This window comes from Perna viridis, chromosome 5 (genome assembly GCF_037379345.1).
Source record: "Perna viridis isolate PV_CMFRI_1.1 ecotype Kerala chromosome 5, ASM3737934v1, whole genome shotgun sequence".
Taxonomy (NCBI): domain Eukaryota; kingdom Metazoa; phylum Mollusca; class Bivalvia; order Mytilida; family Mytilidae; genus Perna; species Perna viridis.
This window is the reverse complement of record NC_142449.1, coordinates 40069914-40088279: the sequence shown is the minus strand read 5'-3', so window position 1 is coordinate 40088279 and position 18366 is coordinate 40069914. Positions and strand designations below refer to the sequence as shown.

The following is an 18366-nucleotide window of genomic DNA, read 5'->3' as shown; positions in this document are numbered from 1 at the left end:
TTTTAGATAAAATTTTAAGCACTTAACCCGACACGTCCAAATGAGTCCTTATTGGATCTCTCAAACGTTTGTGGAAACGATGTAAATTTGGGTGTTTTGCTGTATCAATTTGCTCCAGAGCAGGAAAATCACGGAAAAGAAATTAAGAAATTTTGGCTAATTATTGAGCAATGGCTTACTACGGACAACAACAACCTGCGGGTTATTATGGTCAACAGCCAGGACCACCACCACCACAAGATCAAAATCAACAATTTTTATGGGGCGTTTTTCAAAGGTACAGGAGAGAAAAAAATCATATTCATTTTTAAACTCACCCTAAATTTGGCTAAGTTAAAGTTCAGCAACCCTTTACAGTTGTAATATGAGGAAAGTGAAACCCATAATATCCCCGAAGAAGAATGCGAATTTAAACACCTAAGTCCTTTCATAATATTTGTCAGCCCTGTTATTACTTTCAAATTGGTAAAATATGTCATGACATACGGTTTTGGCCTTTTGGGAAGAATTTACTTTGCCGGTCCCTGGAATTTTAGAATTACAACAATGAATGTGCATGTGTGATGAACTCATGGGCAGTTGCTATGCAAGACATCAATGACGCCTACATTTGCAATTTTGACTTAGTATATGCTTCAAGTTTTTCATGATTTGATTGATTAAAATAAGTTTAATATGAAGTAAGCCAAGGCTTTGCCGCAGGTGTTTGAGGCTTGAGAACCCACGGAGTGATAAAAACAGCCAAGGCTTAGCCGCTGACACCTGAGGCTTGAGAACCAGCAGAGCGTAAAGTTAAAAAATATTACATACACTACACTCAGCGACTTGTGTTTCTCTAACACTCAAGTCAGAGTTTTAAATCTGTTAGTCACTGAAACACGGTGTCAGTCGGATGTTTTCACGGTGAAATGTGAGTGTTTCACCCACCCAGCTTGGACATTGTATATTCCAGTTGTTAATTGTGTACAGAGAACCATTGATCTTGGTGAAAAATAACCCAGCACGGTGAAGTTAATCTCACTGAGCTTCCAGGTCGCTGATCTCCAAAATTCATTTGGGACACCCAGAAAATCACAGGGGAGCCCGAAGGACATGTGAAAATTCTTAGTCCAGTCGCCAAAATTGATACTAGATCTATTTTATTTGTCCAGATTTAATCTAAGGCGTCGATACAATAAAACAGCGGTTGAAACGATTAGCACATGGTATGAAAGATTGACAAATATAACGTGAAAATTGTAAAAAAAAGACACATATTGATTTATTGTTGATACATACTTCATGACTGTCCTGTATTAAGTAATTATAATTAATTGCAGTCAATGTGATGACCAGACACTTATCAGAGACATTGTAAACAATTTGTTCATTTTAATTTCTAAAAATAGACAACATTATATGTGCAAGGTTCGTCAAGGGATTATTTTTATATGGGAGTAAACATAGGTTGGCATCAATGAAAGTTGGAAACCGTTTTACAAAACTTATTATTGAAATAAAGATATACATATGTATGTAGGTTGTATTTGAAACATAGTTTAAATAAGAAATTTCTCAGAGTTAACTTGAAGCATTTTAGCGGTCGAAAAAAAAACGGCTGAGGACGCCGTCTTGTCCTCGTTTGGACAATATCTTGTAACTTATATAATTATTACTGAAAATGTTTCCAGTCCTGATTAAAGGTTTCTACTTTACAATTCTCATGTACACATTATATTGGGACCTGTAATCAGTTTCTTTTATTTCTGGAAAAGTCGTTCAATTATTAAAACTATCAGAAACTAAAAGCGTCACCAGACAGTTTTGACAAGTCCGGCACTTGAATCAAATTACAAAAATCAATATTTTCAAAGTGTTTTACTTATATTTATAAATAATAATTTTTAATTAACAAATGCAAAAATAAAATTTCAAAAAGATTTCATTATTACTTGATCAAAACACGAAGTAATACATGTATTTCTACTTGATATCTCCCACTCATTGGACATAGCTGTAAATGAAAAAAACAGCACATCAACAAATGATAAACATGTACAAAATATAAAAAAAAGAAGATGACGAAAAATTTTTAATGACATGACTAATTTTTCTTATCTTTTAAAGTGCTCCGAATTACCTGAGAAATAGAAACACCATATACATTGTATCTTACGATAAATTTCCTGTTATGCCTCATTGAATTTTATGACTATTGCAATATACAAATGGTTTGTGTTGGCTAGGTGGAATCTGGGTGGCAAACACACAAAATGTTGGTGTAACACCAAGTTTCACTCAGGTCGAACTTGAGTGTTACAGAAACAAATGTCGTTGAGTGTAGTGTACCTTCATTTTTACAGGAAATCATCAAGGCTGTTATTCAGGTCAGTTATATTGGCAAGTGGAATTCATGGTGTTTTAATAGCAGGTTCTGTTTTTTCTTTTTCCTTAGGGATAAGGGAGTGGGTAATTAATTCTAGTTTAATGTTTTCAGGGTTGAATATGTCTTTCACATGAAATTTTAGAAATGGGTCTTTGGAGTCTGACACATATTGTTTTCTAACACAGTACTGCGAAAAATAGCTACCATAGAGGGTTTTTTGAGTACTGTAGGTTGGTAAGGATTTTTTCAAGGCACGCCAAGTAGATTCACTGGTATTTGTATGAGCACCGGACTCAGGATCTACAAAATTTACGGAGTGATTTACATTGTACAGTCAGATGTTGAAGTCTTTCTTTATCAAGAGAATTATAAGCTTATAAGCTTTCCAATAGTCGCTGATTATTGTTGTACCTGCTTTAATGTGATCTTTAAAGCAATGTTAAGATAGACACAAGAGTTTTTGCTGTTCTATCAGCAACACAGGTGAAAAAGCACTTCTTAGACTCACGTTCGATGCCACCAAATACCCATACACCATCAACTTTTCTTCCTCTGGTATTTACGTTTTCAAAATTTGGTTTTTGTCTATTTCCACTGTCTTTACTGGACCACCACAAACATAGTCACTTCTTTTTACAAAGGTTTCAAGGCAAATTTCTCTGGTGTAATTATACATCAACAATTGTTCATTGGCAAATTTCAATTTCGTGAATCACAAATACTTGATTACACTTGTAAACCCAGAAATAAGTTATATAAACAATTTGTTCCAGTTCAAGTTGTGATTTTCGTGCCAAGATCCACAATGTAAAGATATTTTCTTATTACACAATTTAATGTATTTGAACACCTCCAAATGTAGTTATCTCAGCTGTATGAACTGTCTTTTCTTAACTCAAGATGTCCACCCTTACAGAAATAACAAATGCAACGGCTCAGATTCAGCAACAGTCCTAGTTCTATTAACCAATCAATTAGATTTTCTATTGACTCACACTTTTTCGACAAATCCTTCAACTTCAATTGCATAATCAGCTGGTTCCAACATGGTTTTACAATGTATTTACATTCAACTGATATTTTTGGAACCGGAAGTAACGGTTTGGGCTCAAACCTGATCACATGACACACCTACCTAAGCGATGAAAATGGGGAAATTTCAAGGAATAAAAAAGTTATCTTTAGCTTAGATATTGAAGATTTAGTTTAAAAAATGTCTTTAAAACATTTTTTAAATACAATTTGACCCAATGATTCCGAATTCGTTGATATTTTTGCTCAAAATGGCTTCGTTTTCATTTTTTAAAATTTTTTGGTGCACCCTTCCTCTTTTAATACAGGAATTTACCATATTTTCTTGCACTTTTTATGAGGAATGCTAAAGTAAATTTGTTCCACAGTTTGTATTGTTCTAAAGCATTCTCCTATTGTCATGGCCTGAAACACAATTTACATGTATGTATGAGTGGAAATATCCAGCTTTGGTAAGGAACTGTGGGTTGTCATGGTCCTAAATGACTTTTGGTCAAGTTGTCCGGTATTGATAGTCATTTTCATATCCGGATGCCATGTTTGACCATTCCTATCTTACACGTTTGTGAAAAAGCTGAGATTCGATAGGTATTAATTCATCAAAGGTAGTTTATGTTTCCTAGACTGGTGTGGTCCCAAGTATACGAAAATGAAGCTGCCATTATACTGCTTTTAAACTCCCAATTTTGCATGCTGGAACAGGATATTGATGCTTTTTCTGCCCTTAAGTATGCAGGACCCTGTTGATAACACAGCTATTTAAGCTCCTTGGGTGCATATCAAGAATTTGCTATTAATATGCTCCCGAGTGTTAATGGTTTTATTATCAACTGGGTTCAGTATACTCAGGGTGAGAAAAAAATCAATATCTTGTTTGTAAAATCGGCAGCTTAAAATCTCGTTTACTGTGTAAATGCAGTAGATTACTAGTCTTGGAAGACATTGCTATCTTCAATGATTTTAAAAATGCAAATCAATTCTTAGCTCTTTCCAAGATAGGGATGGCCAAATCATGGCACCAAAATGTATATGAAAATGACGTAATCAGCTTGTCATTACGGACAACTCGTTTCAAATATGTATTGTACCATTACAAACGATTGTTTTAAGTCTTTCCAAAGGTTCAGTTTTTTTTTCAAGACATTCGGTCTTGTGATGACATACTATTTTCAGGACAGAACTGACTTTTACTGGCCATATTCACCTGAATCAAGAATGACAAATATCGGAAATTTTTCGGACTTCCGGTCTGGCGTTCCAGATTTTTTTACCAGTGATATCCGATGGTCCAACAAACCTTCGGAAAGACTGTAGTTTCTAACAAATTTTGGCCCATATATATTTCAGACCGTGACAATTGGTGAAATGTATTAGGGCAATAAAAACCGTATATCATAATAAATTTTACCATTTTGAACGTTAATAATAACAAGGCTGACAAAATTTATTAAAAGTAATTGAATTTATGTTTTTTCTAGATCATTTGAGGTTTTACCTTCTTCACATAACAAGTAAGGTAAAACTTTTACACTCCCGCAGAAACATAATTCAAACAAGTATAATAATTTCTGTCAGTCCTGTTATTATCAGCTACTCACACACAGTTTTGCAAGAATATCTGAAGTTATGGCTTTATTCTAATTGGCTTAGGATAAAACCTTATATGGAATAGGCATTGATTATAAGGGAGCACAGCATTTCTTTTTGACCATTATTATAGGTTTAACTCTACCTAAAATTCTGGCATTTTAATATTGTTTGTCTTAGGAACTAAGTTTGGATTGAAAGTAAAAGGGACAACATTAATTGCAATGTGACATTCCATAATGTAAATATGTAATGCATGACAGAACTGTTAGAAAGTTCTCTTTCTGGTAAGAAATACCTACCGTCCAAATGTATGGAAATCTATTCTGTGATTAGGCCTTGAAATAATTGTCTTGTGTCCTGCTACTAGCAAGATAAAAATATGGTAGTTTCACTTGTAAGTACACAAATGTATAGAGGAATTATTTTACTTTTCAAACACATTTAAATTTCAGTTGATGGAGGACATGATTTTTAATAGTACTTAAGCCATAATGGCCATCAAATGTTTCAGTAAGCCACAAAAAATAAGGTATTGGTAGGGTAGAAGAAAACAGACATATTTAGGGTTTTGAAATTAGCAAGGTCCTACTAGTCAATTATCTCTATAATTTTGCCTAAAGGGACTAATTGCCAACAGTTTAAGTTTAAGATTTTTTTCTTGCTTGTGACATTACAGTTAAGTTGGTTTAAAGTATGACCATGTATATAAAACTCTAGTACATTTACAGTACAAATGTAATGCAGTGATTTGGATTAGAAAGGGCCATGCACCATTTATCACATACCAGCTGAAAATTTCCCATTAAAATCATATTTTTTTTAAGGATGTTGAAGAATAACCAGTGAAATTTTGAAGAATATTAGAAATGGCCCTTTCTCAAAATTTTAATCCCAATCACTGGTAATGTTGATTTGATTAATGCTTTATTCATTTTAGAGTTGACAAAGACAAAAGTGGTCAGATAAGTGGTAATGAATTAGGGTCAGCTCTGTCAAATGGTAAGTGGTTGACCCTGTCAACTGTTTAGTCCAAATATTTTCCCTGTATGTTGTGCAAACTTCATAGATTACATCTTGATCACAGGATTTGTAAGAATATTTGTCCTCTTAAGATAGAGCCTAATCTAGAGGGAGAATTGAGCAGTACATGTAAATTCTTGTTTGTGCTCACTTCTTCCATTTTTCTTGGACAGGGATAAGTTTTTGTAATACATGTAGATTACATAGACACAAATGGTCAGTATTGTAATTTTTCAAACATAATTTACAAAAACTTCTCCTTGTCATTGGTGTCTAGATTAGGCCCTGTAAGAATCATTAACTACATTGTATGCTACATGTAAATACATGTAGTAGGCCATCATAAAAACTATAATAAAATTTTGATTTACAGAACTCCAATGGTATGTACATTTATCCAGTGGGTTTTGTTCGTTTCAATTCAACATTATATAATATTCAGTCCTCAATGATTGTAAACTATGAAGTTAGTTAGATATTACTTTTATCATATTTTTGCAGATAGTCAGATTTTGCATGTGGCATGCCTATTTTATAAGCAACTTTTACACTTAATTTGCAATATTACATGTACATGTATATAAGAGTTTTTTGGTTTTTCTTTTTTTTTTTTAATTTCATGGATATTCAAGATTTGCATTTTGCATATTAATTTAAATCTACTGAATTGAATCTAAAAAAAAATAATGGGCTTACACATGTACATGTGCTTTGGTTAAATTAGAAAAGCTTAAACTTCAACAAAAAAAGATCGAGCAAAATTTATGTTTCAGTTTTAAATTATCAATATTAGCTCACTCAGAATCAAAATTTGGTTTTAGTGTCGAAAGTAGATACATGTACATGTACTTAAACAAAACTAGGAAATTGTTCTTTTTCTCTCTGACATTTGTATCTAGTTTTTGTTTATATAAAAAAAAAAAACAGTTGCATTATCATAAGGCTCTGTGCTACAATGCAACATCTCTCTTCTGCTTATGAAAGCTTTATGTTAAATTTCAATGTTAAAAAGTGTAGTGACAGAAATTTTCATCCTTTTTAATAGGATTGACAAAGATAGAAGTGGTTCAATATCAGGAAATGAGCTCCAACAAGCTCTTTCAAATGGTAAGATGTGTGACAATACAATATAGTAAAAAAAAACAACAATTTTAATTGTATTTTTCAGCTTATTGGCTACAATGTATATGTCATATTAATACAGGTTACAGTACATAATGTAAAAGGTACACTGTACCAGTACATCATACACATTTGTACTATGATCTGTTCTGAAGGTTTTGGGGTTTTGAAGGATTAATATACCTTATGTTGCTTCCTTATTACATGTATTTCTGAACACTACACAAAAATGAAGTCCAAATGTATTTACTTTTATATCCTTTAATACCTCGTTTAATTTTTAACCAGTAAATATGTTTCTTGCAATTTTTCAGCTCAATTATATTCTGTTACATTGTATTTCTCCAAATAAAATTAAGATCTAGTCTTCAAATCAACTCAAGATTGATTTGAAGGGTGTGTTTTTGGCCTTGAAAGATACTGTATTTAGTACTAAATTGCATTTAGGGAATTTAGTTCTTGCAGTAATGTATCAAGGAGCATTATAAGAGTTAAGTATGTTCCATTTTTGTACACTTATGAGTCAAATTCAACTTGATGAAAGAGTCTTAAGTTTTAAAAAAAAAATCTTATGTTCATGAAGGAAATTATTTTCTTAGCCCTAGGCTGAAATTGGTTTTATTTGAGTATGATTACAGTGTATGATAGATACTCTGTTAATATATTGGAACAAAATTTGTAAATATGTGTGAAGTTGGATAAGGAGTATAAATTGACATTCAGTTTATACATATCAGGAAAAAAACCAATTTTAAAGTTCTTTCACCTATTTCAATGAGAATTTGGAAAACGATTTATTGTTATTGATGTACATTGTAAGCTCACTTTTTATTTTTATGCATTTCATTTAGGTTTTTTTTTTTTTTTGAAAATAACTCAGAAAACTTCCATCAATTGTCATAGGTATACATGTATACAGAAATTACAGCTATTTGTTTGTATTATATTTGATAGTATTGAAAGTATTATTAGTAAGTTTCATTGTTTTTGATCACTTTCATTCTGATTAATATCTTATCACATTTACGAATCTGGAGTTATGGACCTGTTTGGAGTTTTCATTCTTCAGAATCAAAATTCCCTTTTTTAATCAGTAAATATGGTTATGGCAATTTTTCATCTCAATATTATTCTATTATTTCTGCAAATAAAATTAAGATCTAGTCTTCAAAGCAACTGAAGATTTTACAGATTCCCTTTTTGCCTTGAAAGATATTTAGTAATAAATTTGCATTTAGGGAATTTAGTTCCTGCAATTATGTGTCTAGAAGTATTAAATGTGTTCAGCATGTTCCAATTAACACTAATCAGTCAGAATCTTGATCCTTTCATTAATATTTTACCAGGAATAAATAGGAATTGAAGATCAGTGATTTTATCAAAGATATTCTTTTATTAAGCTGAAATTGGTTTCATTTGAGTATAATTACAGTGTAGGACAAATAATCTGCTAATATATTTTTTGATTGCAAATTATGCAAATTAACTTTTTGACAGGTTTAAAAATATGGGAAATGGGTGAAATGGAACCAAATTTATAAATGTGTGTGAAGTTGAATACTGTTGAACTATTGATTACAATTATTCTTCAGAAATCTGTAGTATTGATTGACTTTCAATTTATACATATGAGGAAAAAACATTATCGAAAGGTATGAAAAAATGCTAATTTTTTTTTACATCATGCAATCTTTAAAATTTTGTTCATGTCACATTTATGAGAATAAGAAACCTCCAGTGCTAATGGCACTTTGATTCACTCAATAAACTTGGAATATAAGGTCATATGAACTTCTAGTTTAATCCAGAGAAGGAAGTAAATAAATGGCTTGATTTTTCTTTTTTTTTTACTTTTTTTCTGAAAATGAATTAAAAATAGCGTGTATTTACATATTTTTAGTGTATGGGTAATTCTAGCATTTATCATTTTCAGTATAATCTTTCTTGTGACTTCTTTGATATATATTGGTTCTCTAGCATCTTGACTCCTTGTCTTATGAAAGGCTTAAATAGTCATTTTAAACTGTATGTTTTGTTCATCTTTCTAATTAAGTTCTGTAGTAATTGTGAAAATTTAATTTCAAAAACTTGAACTTACGGTAATATGTTTGCTAAAAGATATTCCACATTTTTAAGGGTAAACCCAGAGAAATTATTTAATAATTGTCTTCATGTTCAATTACAAGGTATCATAAATTTGGACAATATTAGGGTATTGTTGAAAGAGACAATGGTTTATGGCAAAATGTGAGAGTATGCCGAACATCCTATGCTTTTTCAACGATATTCTAATATTATTTCTATCCTGAAATGAGTTAGCAATAAAATTGTTCTTAAATAGTTTCTAGATATTGTTTTAAATAAGTTACTGGTAGAATTTGTTTAATTACAGTTTACAGTGAAAGAAATAGCAGTAGACCTACGGACTGAGTCTATGTAAAATCAAGCAGGTCCATGATGAAATTGGCTCAATTTCCTTTGAAATGTACAGTGTGGTCTACATGAAATTATGATGGGTCTATGTTGACCAAAAATTAAGTTTCTAACACTGCAGTTTATTCCTTTTGTGCCTCATCAAATTGATTTCATATGGTTACCTTGATTGCATAGTAAACATAGATAATTAACAGCTTCACCTAAAAATGCTTGACCTAAAACTAAATTGTACTAGCATACAGTTTAAAGAAATGTCACAGAGAAGTTTTTTTTTAATGTATAGTTTGCAAAATAGGGTAAATTCTCAAAATAATCAATAAAAATTCTTGTTCAAGCTCTATTACATGTATCTTGAAATCCAATTATTTTTAATTTAAATTTCATAATCTGTTCATTCAATGTCACCTTTGAGAAAAATATTAGGAAAATCTATATACAAAAATATGTAATATGGTAGGTCTTCTAGGCATTGCCCTTTAATCTGAGCTCAGTGAGCTGCTTTATTTTACAGGGTTATTCCCTGAAATTATTGATACATATATATATTGTCCAGACAACTTTCTAGTGGTTTATATTGTGTGAGCTTGCAAGTGCTATATACATGCTAGGATGATTACATGAAAATGCATATTCCATAGTTTTCATGCAATGATCCTTTATTGTATCACAAAGCTTAACAAAAATTTAAAATGCTTTTTTATAATGTCATAAAAGCTACAAAATGCATATTTGTAGGCTTTGAAATTTGGTTGCTTTACAATAATTAGTATTTTACACTTATTTGTACCTCATCAAGCAGGTTAACTTGGTTGTTTTGCATAGTTGTCTTCAATGTGTATAAAATGTTATCATAAGTAATTGAGTATGAAATTAACAATTTGTATTTATATAAATACTTTTTAGGAACATGGACACCATTCAATCCAGAAACAGTTCGTCTTATGATAGGTAACTACTATTTAAGTTTTTATTTCCTTGATGAGCAATGGCATAGAGTGATCCTCTCGTCATTTCTCCCACTGTCTGTCTGTATGTATGTATGTATGTTTGTTACCCTTTTTTGTTTCCAGTGATAATGAAAGAATCTCTTAAAGGGAAACACCACAATTTTTATAAATCAGCCTTATAAGGTTGTAACTACATTGAAACACAAGTGTGCAAAGTTCTATTTGTGTGTCTATTCTTATAATGGAGAACACTGAAGACATGTAAAAATGGGTACATTTGTTGTATATTTACTGTTCATGAGTTTCATTGAAAACTTTGCAAAGAGGGTGCTCTTTTAAATTTTAATGAACCAAGATTCTAATGATATGATGATGATTGGGGGTTTTTAACAACCTTGAACACCAATACAGGCCTCTAATGGTTGATGTTAGTGGATTAGTAGAACCAAGTGGTTGGTGGCGGAGGCTGGGCGGCTGTGTTGACACTCTGGCCTATTCTCAGACCCCACATGGGTCCGAGAGCGTTTCCCCACTCTAACTGTTTGGGAGTACGTCAACATGTAGAGTATGATGATATGATGCACCTAGATATTTTTTATATCCTTCACCTGAAAAGTGGGAGGCACATTCCTTATCACATGATACCATAATGCACCTAATTTTTTCTTTTCTAACTGTTTGGGAGTAAGTCAACATGTAGAGTATGATGATATGATGCACCTAGATATTTTTTATATCCCTCACCTGAAAAGTGGGAGGCACATTCCTTATCACATGATACCATAATGCACCTAATTTTTTCTTATCTTATTTGGGGTTTCTTGATACAAAACATGGACCTAATAGTAATTGGTTGACGGACGGGGCATCTTCTTAGCTACATCTCTAAAACTGCTGAATGAACTCACACACGTTCTTTCATTCTCCATCACATGACGCTATTGTCCACATTCTATTTGTTTTTCCATATGAATAACTTTATGGGTTTCCTGTATGGATTCTACTTTCTAAGAAGGGGAGATGGGGTATCAGCAATGAAGTTCTAGTTTACAACCAAAATGTTGAAAAGAGGAAGAAATGATAATACCCTCTAATGATGGAAAAGCCGTAGATGATAGAAAACCTAATTAATTTAATGAAGGGATTCCTCTTTTCTTTTTTTTGTCCCTCAATATGAAGGATCATAACATTCAATTAGGTGAAAATTATGTGTAAACAAATACATCCATGAAAAATCATATGAAAAATGTTGGTGGTTGTGTCAGACAGTATTTAGCTGTATGTGTTATACAGAGATCACTTGGGCATACATGTAGATAGCTAGTTAGGGAATCTTTTTAAAACACAACCTTTGAAAGAGGGCATATTTGATATTATACTTCTTATAATTCTTTAATGAAACTTTATAGGAATGTTTGATAGAGACCATTCAGGGACAATAAACTTCCAGGAATTCCAGCAGCTGTGGAAGTTTGTTACAGATTGGCAGAACTGTTTTAGAGGTTATGATAGAGATAATTCAGGATCCATAGACAAAAATGAATTGAAGACCGCCTTGACAAGCTTTGGTAAAAGATCAACTTTCACCTTTTTAATGTAGATAGAAATGATTGACATGATAAAGTATATTATGATAACATAGTGATGTTTACAGACCTGATTTTCTCCCACTTTAAAGTAGAATTCTACTCTATCAAATACAATATTTTTTCCATTATGATCATTTTAAACGACAGCATATGTGTGATTGGATAATCTTATGGCGTTGTTGTCATCATCATTGTTGTTGTCAGCATCTGCTGGACACTTGTTATATAGGATAAATACTCTGTTAATATAGCTTTTGAATATAAGTGCAAATTAACATTTGGACAGGTTTAAAAAATTGGGAAAAAGGTGAAATGGAACATAATTTATGAATGTGTGTGAAGTTATTTTATTTTCATTTTACATTCAGAATATACACATTAGGAAAAAAACAGTGTAAATAAAATTGGAAATGCCAATGTATGATTACAGTTTTTACTTGGAAGTCACGTCAGCGGCTTTGAGTATTGCAAGTATAAGAATGACGAAAGGGCTTCCGGCAGATAACTTCACGGACGGAAATACTTCCTACAAATTAATGGGTTATTCTCTTTTAAACTTTAAATATTTCACCAATATCCCAAATGAATATTTCAAACATTTTAAGTGTTAATTTTCAGCTAAATGTAGTCAAACTGGTATATCAAGATGCTAAACTATTTTTTACATTTGGCTGTGTAGTAATTTCAAAGAAGATAGTAAAAGCCAATACAATTTAATTGGAGTTATTTCTCTTTGGGTGGTGTTGGATTTTAACTATGCCCCGTGAATGGTATTATAATCAAAATCATTTTATTTAGAAGCTTCACAATCAGCATCATCAGCTGCCTTTTCTCAAGTTTAAGGTCTCAAGAATGCAAACAAATTCAATAATCTTATTTTCACGATATTTGTGTACATCTTTGTTTTGTTTTGCTGCAGGTTGCAACAGAAATATGGTTTCAACACCAAAACATTCTCAAACTTTAGTCCATGTCATGACCGGCACTCTAGCACATTGCTTAAAAAATAAACATCTGGAACCTATCTTGCAGGTTGCATGCCATGCGACTTCCAAGTTTCAGCACCTTCGGTGCTTTGATTTACATCATGTAATCTTATGAAATTTTGTTCATGTTACAATTTTCACGAGAATCAAATACCTTCAGTGCTAACGGCAATTCAATTTAACTAGGGGCCAAGAAGGAGCCAAAACTGGCATTTTAATAGAATTTAATTATATAACTCCAGTAAAAACATATAGATGTTCAATATATTGTTCCACAATATTATATGTTACTAAGGTCACACCAGGATTGATTTTGTGGGCTTTGATTTGAACTGTTTAGGTATGAGGGATCAGAAAGAAAAGTTTTCCTGAAGTCTGGACAATACGTTGGCTATGGTTCATCTGTTTTTGTTGTTTTTTCTATGAAAAACAGGTGCACATGACCAAGTCTGTCATCACTAAAATAGCCAATTGCAACATGCAAATTGAAAGTAGCCCAGTAAAGTTCAGATAGTCATTGAATAAATTACTGTAACTTTTGTATGCAGAGTCACATGTTTGTATGACCATTTACCAGTATATTAATATATTAAAAGTTTAAGAATTAATTACTATATAAGAGTATACTATTTTCTGGGCAATTACTGTTAATCAGCACCCAGTAATAGGACACATGTTACTGTTAATCAGCACCCAGTAATAGGACACACGTTACTGTTAATCAGCACCCAGTAATAGGACACACGTTACTGTTAATCAGCACCCAGTAATAGGACACACGTTACTGTTAATCAGCACCCAGTAATAGGACACGTTACTGTTAATCAGCACCCAGTAATAGGACACATATTACTGTTAATCAGCACCCAGTAATAGGACACATATTACTGTTAATCAGCACCCAGTAATAGGACATGTTACTGTTAATCAGCACCCAGTAATAGGACACATATTACTGTTAATCAGCACCCAGTAATAGGACACATATTTTATGCAAATTACTCATTGACCTATATTGTAATTCAACACCAGTTGCAGTAAAATGGAAGAAATACATTCTTACATTCATCATCTATTGAAGATCTAGGATTTCTTCCGCTTGTGTGAAAATGTCTTTGTCTTTTCACTCTTCCACTGTGCTCATCTCATCAAGAGACGAAATTTCTCACACTTGTGGAAGAAATCACAGTTCTTTTGAGAGACTCGTGTAAGAGCCTATTAACATCTTTACAATTGTACCATAAAGTGCCTTACCCTACAGGTATGTTGGGATTGATTTTACAGGCTGTGACTGGTACTATTTTGAAATTAAGGGCTAGGATTAATCACTTGTGTGTCCATACTTGCCCCAACTGTTCAGGGTTCAACCTCTGTGGTTGTATCAAGCAATGCCTCAGGAAGCATTTTTTTACAGTATATTTACTGATATAACCAATTTCTGCTTTGTTTGTTGACCTAATGAAATCAGGTCAGTCTTGAGCCAAGGTTACTAGAAAAACTAATTGCTTGTATACACTTTATCTAAAAGATAAATTAATAAATATTTCAGTTGTCTTTTATTTTAATTTGTCAGTGTGTATCTCAATAAACTGTAAAATTGTCCTGCTTTTATTAACAAAAAATTAATTTGACGCTTCTTTTTGCAGGATACAGATTATCTGATAGATTCTATGAAATCCTGGTGGTTAAATTTGATAGGCAGGGTAGAGGAACCATAGCCTTTGATGATTTTGTTCAATGCTGTGTTGTTATGCAGGTAATTAAATTTTTCATTTAAAAAAAATGAGAAAATAAGTTTAATTATTTTCAGTTTAAATTGAAGTCATTTACAATATTACTAACAGCAACTGCCATACAGAACTTCATTATCTCTAATCAATGATTAATTTACTTTTGCATTTTCTTTTTCGGCAGAAAGTATTAGGAAAAATAAGCTGACTTGATTCTCTCCCATTTCTATATCCAAATCCAACTTGACCTTTTGTTATTTTTTTACTGTATATTTATCCAGAGTCTGTCAATTTCCTTCTAACTAAATCTAAGGACTGAATAAAGGTGATATTCATATTCTTTTCAGTATTACGAATAGAAATAGTATTAATGTTGTGTGATGATAATTGCCACGAACAAGGCCAAATTTTGTTACTTTATGTTGGGAACAGTACTACTACTTCTTGTACAAATTTTGTGGTCAAATAATAGTATGACACTTTCATTGTCATTGGTATCCTTGTCCATAGACTTGGATTTAGTGCAATATAGTGTGAATATTAGTTGGTTGATCTTTATAAAGTTTTATAACCAAGTTCCCAACCACAAAGGAAGGATGGTTTGATTATGGGGTTTATGGCCCCAACCATTTTAGAATTTTGGACCAAACACAACCATTTCGTAGAATTTAACAATATTCTATACCACAATGGTCAGACGGTTATTGATATTCTTTTTTTGGGGAGGTAGTAGACTTGAACGTTTTAGAAATTAGGGGCCAAAAGGGAGGCCTGATGTCCAGACAATATCTTATACAAAATTTAAGTGAATGGATTTGCATTGAAGTTGTATAACAAAGTGCCACATTACCAAAAGAAGGCTGGGGTTGATTTTAGGGGTTAAGACTTGAACTTTTTTGGAATTCGTGGCCATAAACAGGTACAAAACAAGCATTTTCCTTATGTATGTACAGTAACTTGAGTAAAAATTTAATTGATCCCATATACATTTTACTACAATGTGCCTGCTACCAAAGGAAGATTGGGATTCACCTTTGGGGTTGTGACTTGAGGCAAGTAAGAATAAGGGGCCACCCAGGGGCTAGAAACAAGGTTTTTTGGGTGGATTTCTGGATAATAATTGGAGTAAAAGGGATTATTTAATTATTTAAGAATAAGGAGCCAAAAAGTGACCCCTTCAATTCTGGTCAAATTCTTATTGTGGGTCAAATATCTAATCATAATCAAATTCAAAGCTGTATCAAGTTGGAATGGTGTGTCCATACTTGACCTTACTGTTAAGGTTCGACCCCTGCTTTTAATTGTATTTTGTAACGCAAAAAGTATCAAATCACTATTATTCAACCTCTGTGGTTGTATTGAGCTGCTCTCTGTGTGAAGCATTTAATTGCATTCTGTAACTCAGGAAAGTATCAAATCACTATTCAAATTTTACACAGTCTTTATATATGGACTCTCTTGTTATGGAGGAAAATATGCATTTACTCAATGATCATAAATTTTTTTTCAGCAGTATATACTATACTATCATTAGTAGTTACTTTAAGTAATCTGTAACCCATACTGTTGCTTTTAAACTTGCTTAGTGTTAGTTTTAAGATATTTCAGAACACATTAATGATGGTGACACAGGTCCAAACATGTTATGGGTCTTGTTTTTTTTTTATTTCAAGCATTGGTAGTGTAATAGATATATTATTGCTGAATATTACATCATTTCTATTTTTAGACTTTAACATCAGCCTTCCGAGCCTATGATACAGACCAAGATGGTTGGATACAGATTGGATATGAACAATTTCTTACCCTTGTTTTCAATCTCAAATCATAGTGGTGGTGCCTAACTAAGATAAACCGTTGTTCATAAAAAGTTCAATATAAACTTTGATAACTATTCTTCATTTATTATTTAATAGGCTTTGTGTAATTAGTCTTGAATGTTAGATATTACCAATGTATTATTACTTTGATATTTTTCAGCTTTATTTAAGGACTAAGTAATTGTGTGGTTCTGTTATTTTGTCACATTTTTTTTATCAGTAAAAGTAAGAATCAATTGGAATTATGTATGTTTAAATATTTGCCTTTTTCTAATTTTAATTGTTAATAATTTTCATAGAAACTCATACAAAGAAGTTTTTGAACATAATCAGCAGGTTTCTCTACACTCTATTAGTTTTTTTTTTTCGAAAATCCATCAAATGTTTGAGTTGCAGCCCAAATCATTTACATGTACCCATAACTGACTTTTGATTTAAAGTGAAACACACAATTAAAATACTTTAGCCTGAAGTACACTGTCCTTTGTCAAGATACACAGAAAATTAGTTAGATAATATATGTTAATCGCTTGCTGTTACCTCATTTCTCATGTTTATTGTATTTTTTATTGCAAAATAGATGTGAGTTTTGGTGTTATCTAAAACAGTTATTTTTTTCATGTCTTGTATACTGATTATCATAAGAAATCTTGGCTTTGGTTTAGCTGGTATACTAATAAATTTTATATTTTAATGATGAAAGGTGGGCATTGATGTTTTTATGTGCAGAGACAATGAATTAAAGTTAAGGATAAAGATGCAGCATATCTACTGTGTATTTCTAGAAGCCAAGGTTCAATGTGCAATAAAAAAACAACCAAAATATCTTCCCCTTTTCTGTGATGACTTCCACATTGATTTGGTAATGGCTATGCCACTGAAAGTTGTGTACTTGCTAAATTTGGTTTCTTATTAATCTGGTTCAATTGTCCTGTTTGAAGACCTTTTATTTAAAGAAAAGAAGTGAATGTTTTCGTGAAAAAAAATCAGTACCTGTCTTCCTAAGAATCTTGAAAGGATTGATTTGTGGATCGAAAGATAACTCATTTTTAATATGTTTTTCACAGTATATAATGATCATGCAAATCAAAAGACAATTAAAACATTTTTCACATCCAATCCCTTAATATGAGTTTTTGAAATGGATTTAGTATAAATACCTATTTCTCATAAATTTCGGTAAGTTTACAGAATACTTCTTGATAGAGAGACATAATTTGATAAGATTTTAAAATGAAAAAAAATGCAAAATTTCTTTTACTTCATTAATGATATACATGTGTTAACATCTAACAGAACATATGACATGCAGGGAAGTGGTTTCTTCAACAGCATTATATTTTCAGCCAGTCCAGAAATACAACTTGATCTTAGCACTTAAAACAAACATTAATGGCAGTATTGATAAGTGGGTTATCAGATATTTAAAACTCGAACTTTATTATGGTTATGTTTATACACTCTGTAACTATTGTAGCTGTGAAAAATATGTATTTTTGCCATCATTAATTGGATTTCAATGTCTCTATGAATCACTGCATGATTCTTAGGTAGGTTCATGCCTAAAAATTAGATCTGGTAGCATCATTTCTACACATGTATTATGTCCTTGGTTGACCAAAATGGTTATATACTGCTGTTGAAAATAATTCTTGTTTTATAAAATTCTATCTGAAATTGTATAGTGCTAATGAACAAAAATTACAATAAATCATGTATAACAGAAATT

At 31.8% G+C, this 18366-nt stretch overlaps 1 protein-coding gene and 1 pseudogene across 2 annotated transcripts; one reads left to right on the top strand and one right to left on the bottom strand.

Moving 5' to 3' along the window:
- The first annotated feature begins 111 nt into the window (after nt 1–111).
- On the top strand, nt 112–18364 carry LOC148617473 (programmed cell death protein 6-like). Of its 2 annotated transcripts, none has more exons than XM_088585174.1 (6): nt 112–277; nt 7053–7114; nt 10469–10513; nt 11922–12080; nt 14734–14843; nt 16547–18364. In XM_088585174.1, the coding sequence occupies exons 1-6, from the start codon at nt 171–173 to the stop codon at nt 16646–16648; spliced, it is 585 nt and encodes a 194-aa protein (XP_088441300.1). In that variant the 5' UTR covers nt 112–170; the 3' UTR covers nt 16649–18364. The 2 variants fall into 2 exon arrangements, with proteins under 2 accessions (XP_088441300.1, XP_088441301.1); XM_088585175.1 differs by lacking the exon at nt 7053–7114 and adding an exon at nt 5925–5986.
- Nucleotides 2391–3394, bottom strand: LOC148617474 (uncharacterized; annotated as a pseudogene).
- Nucleotides 18365–18366: the final 2 nt, after the last annotated feature.

Excerpts from the sequence above, each read along its gene's own strand:
- LOC148617473 (XM_088585174.1), top strand. The coding sequence starts at position 171 with ATGGCTTACTACGGACAACAACAACCTGCGGGTTATTATGGTCAACAG. Across the intron at positions 278-7,052 it reads TTATGGGGCGTTTTTCAAAG|GATTGACAAAGATAGAAGTG; the intron begins GTACAGGAGAGA and ends CCTTTTTAATAG. Across the intron at positions 10,514-11,921 it reads AACAGTTCGTCTTATGATAG|GAATGTTTGATAGAGACCAT; the intron begins GTAACTACTATT and ends GAAACTTTATAG.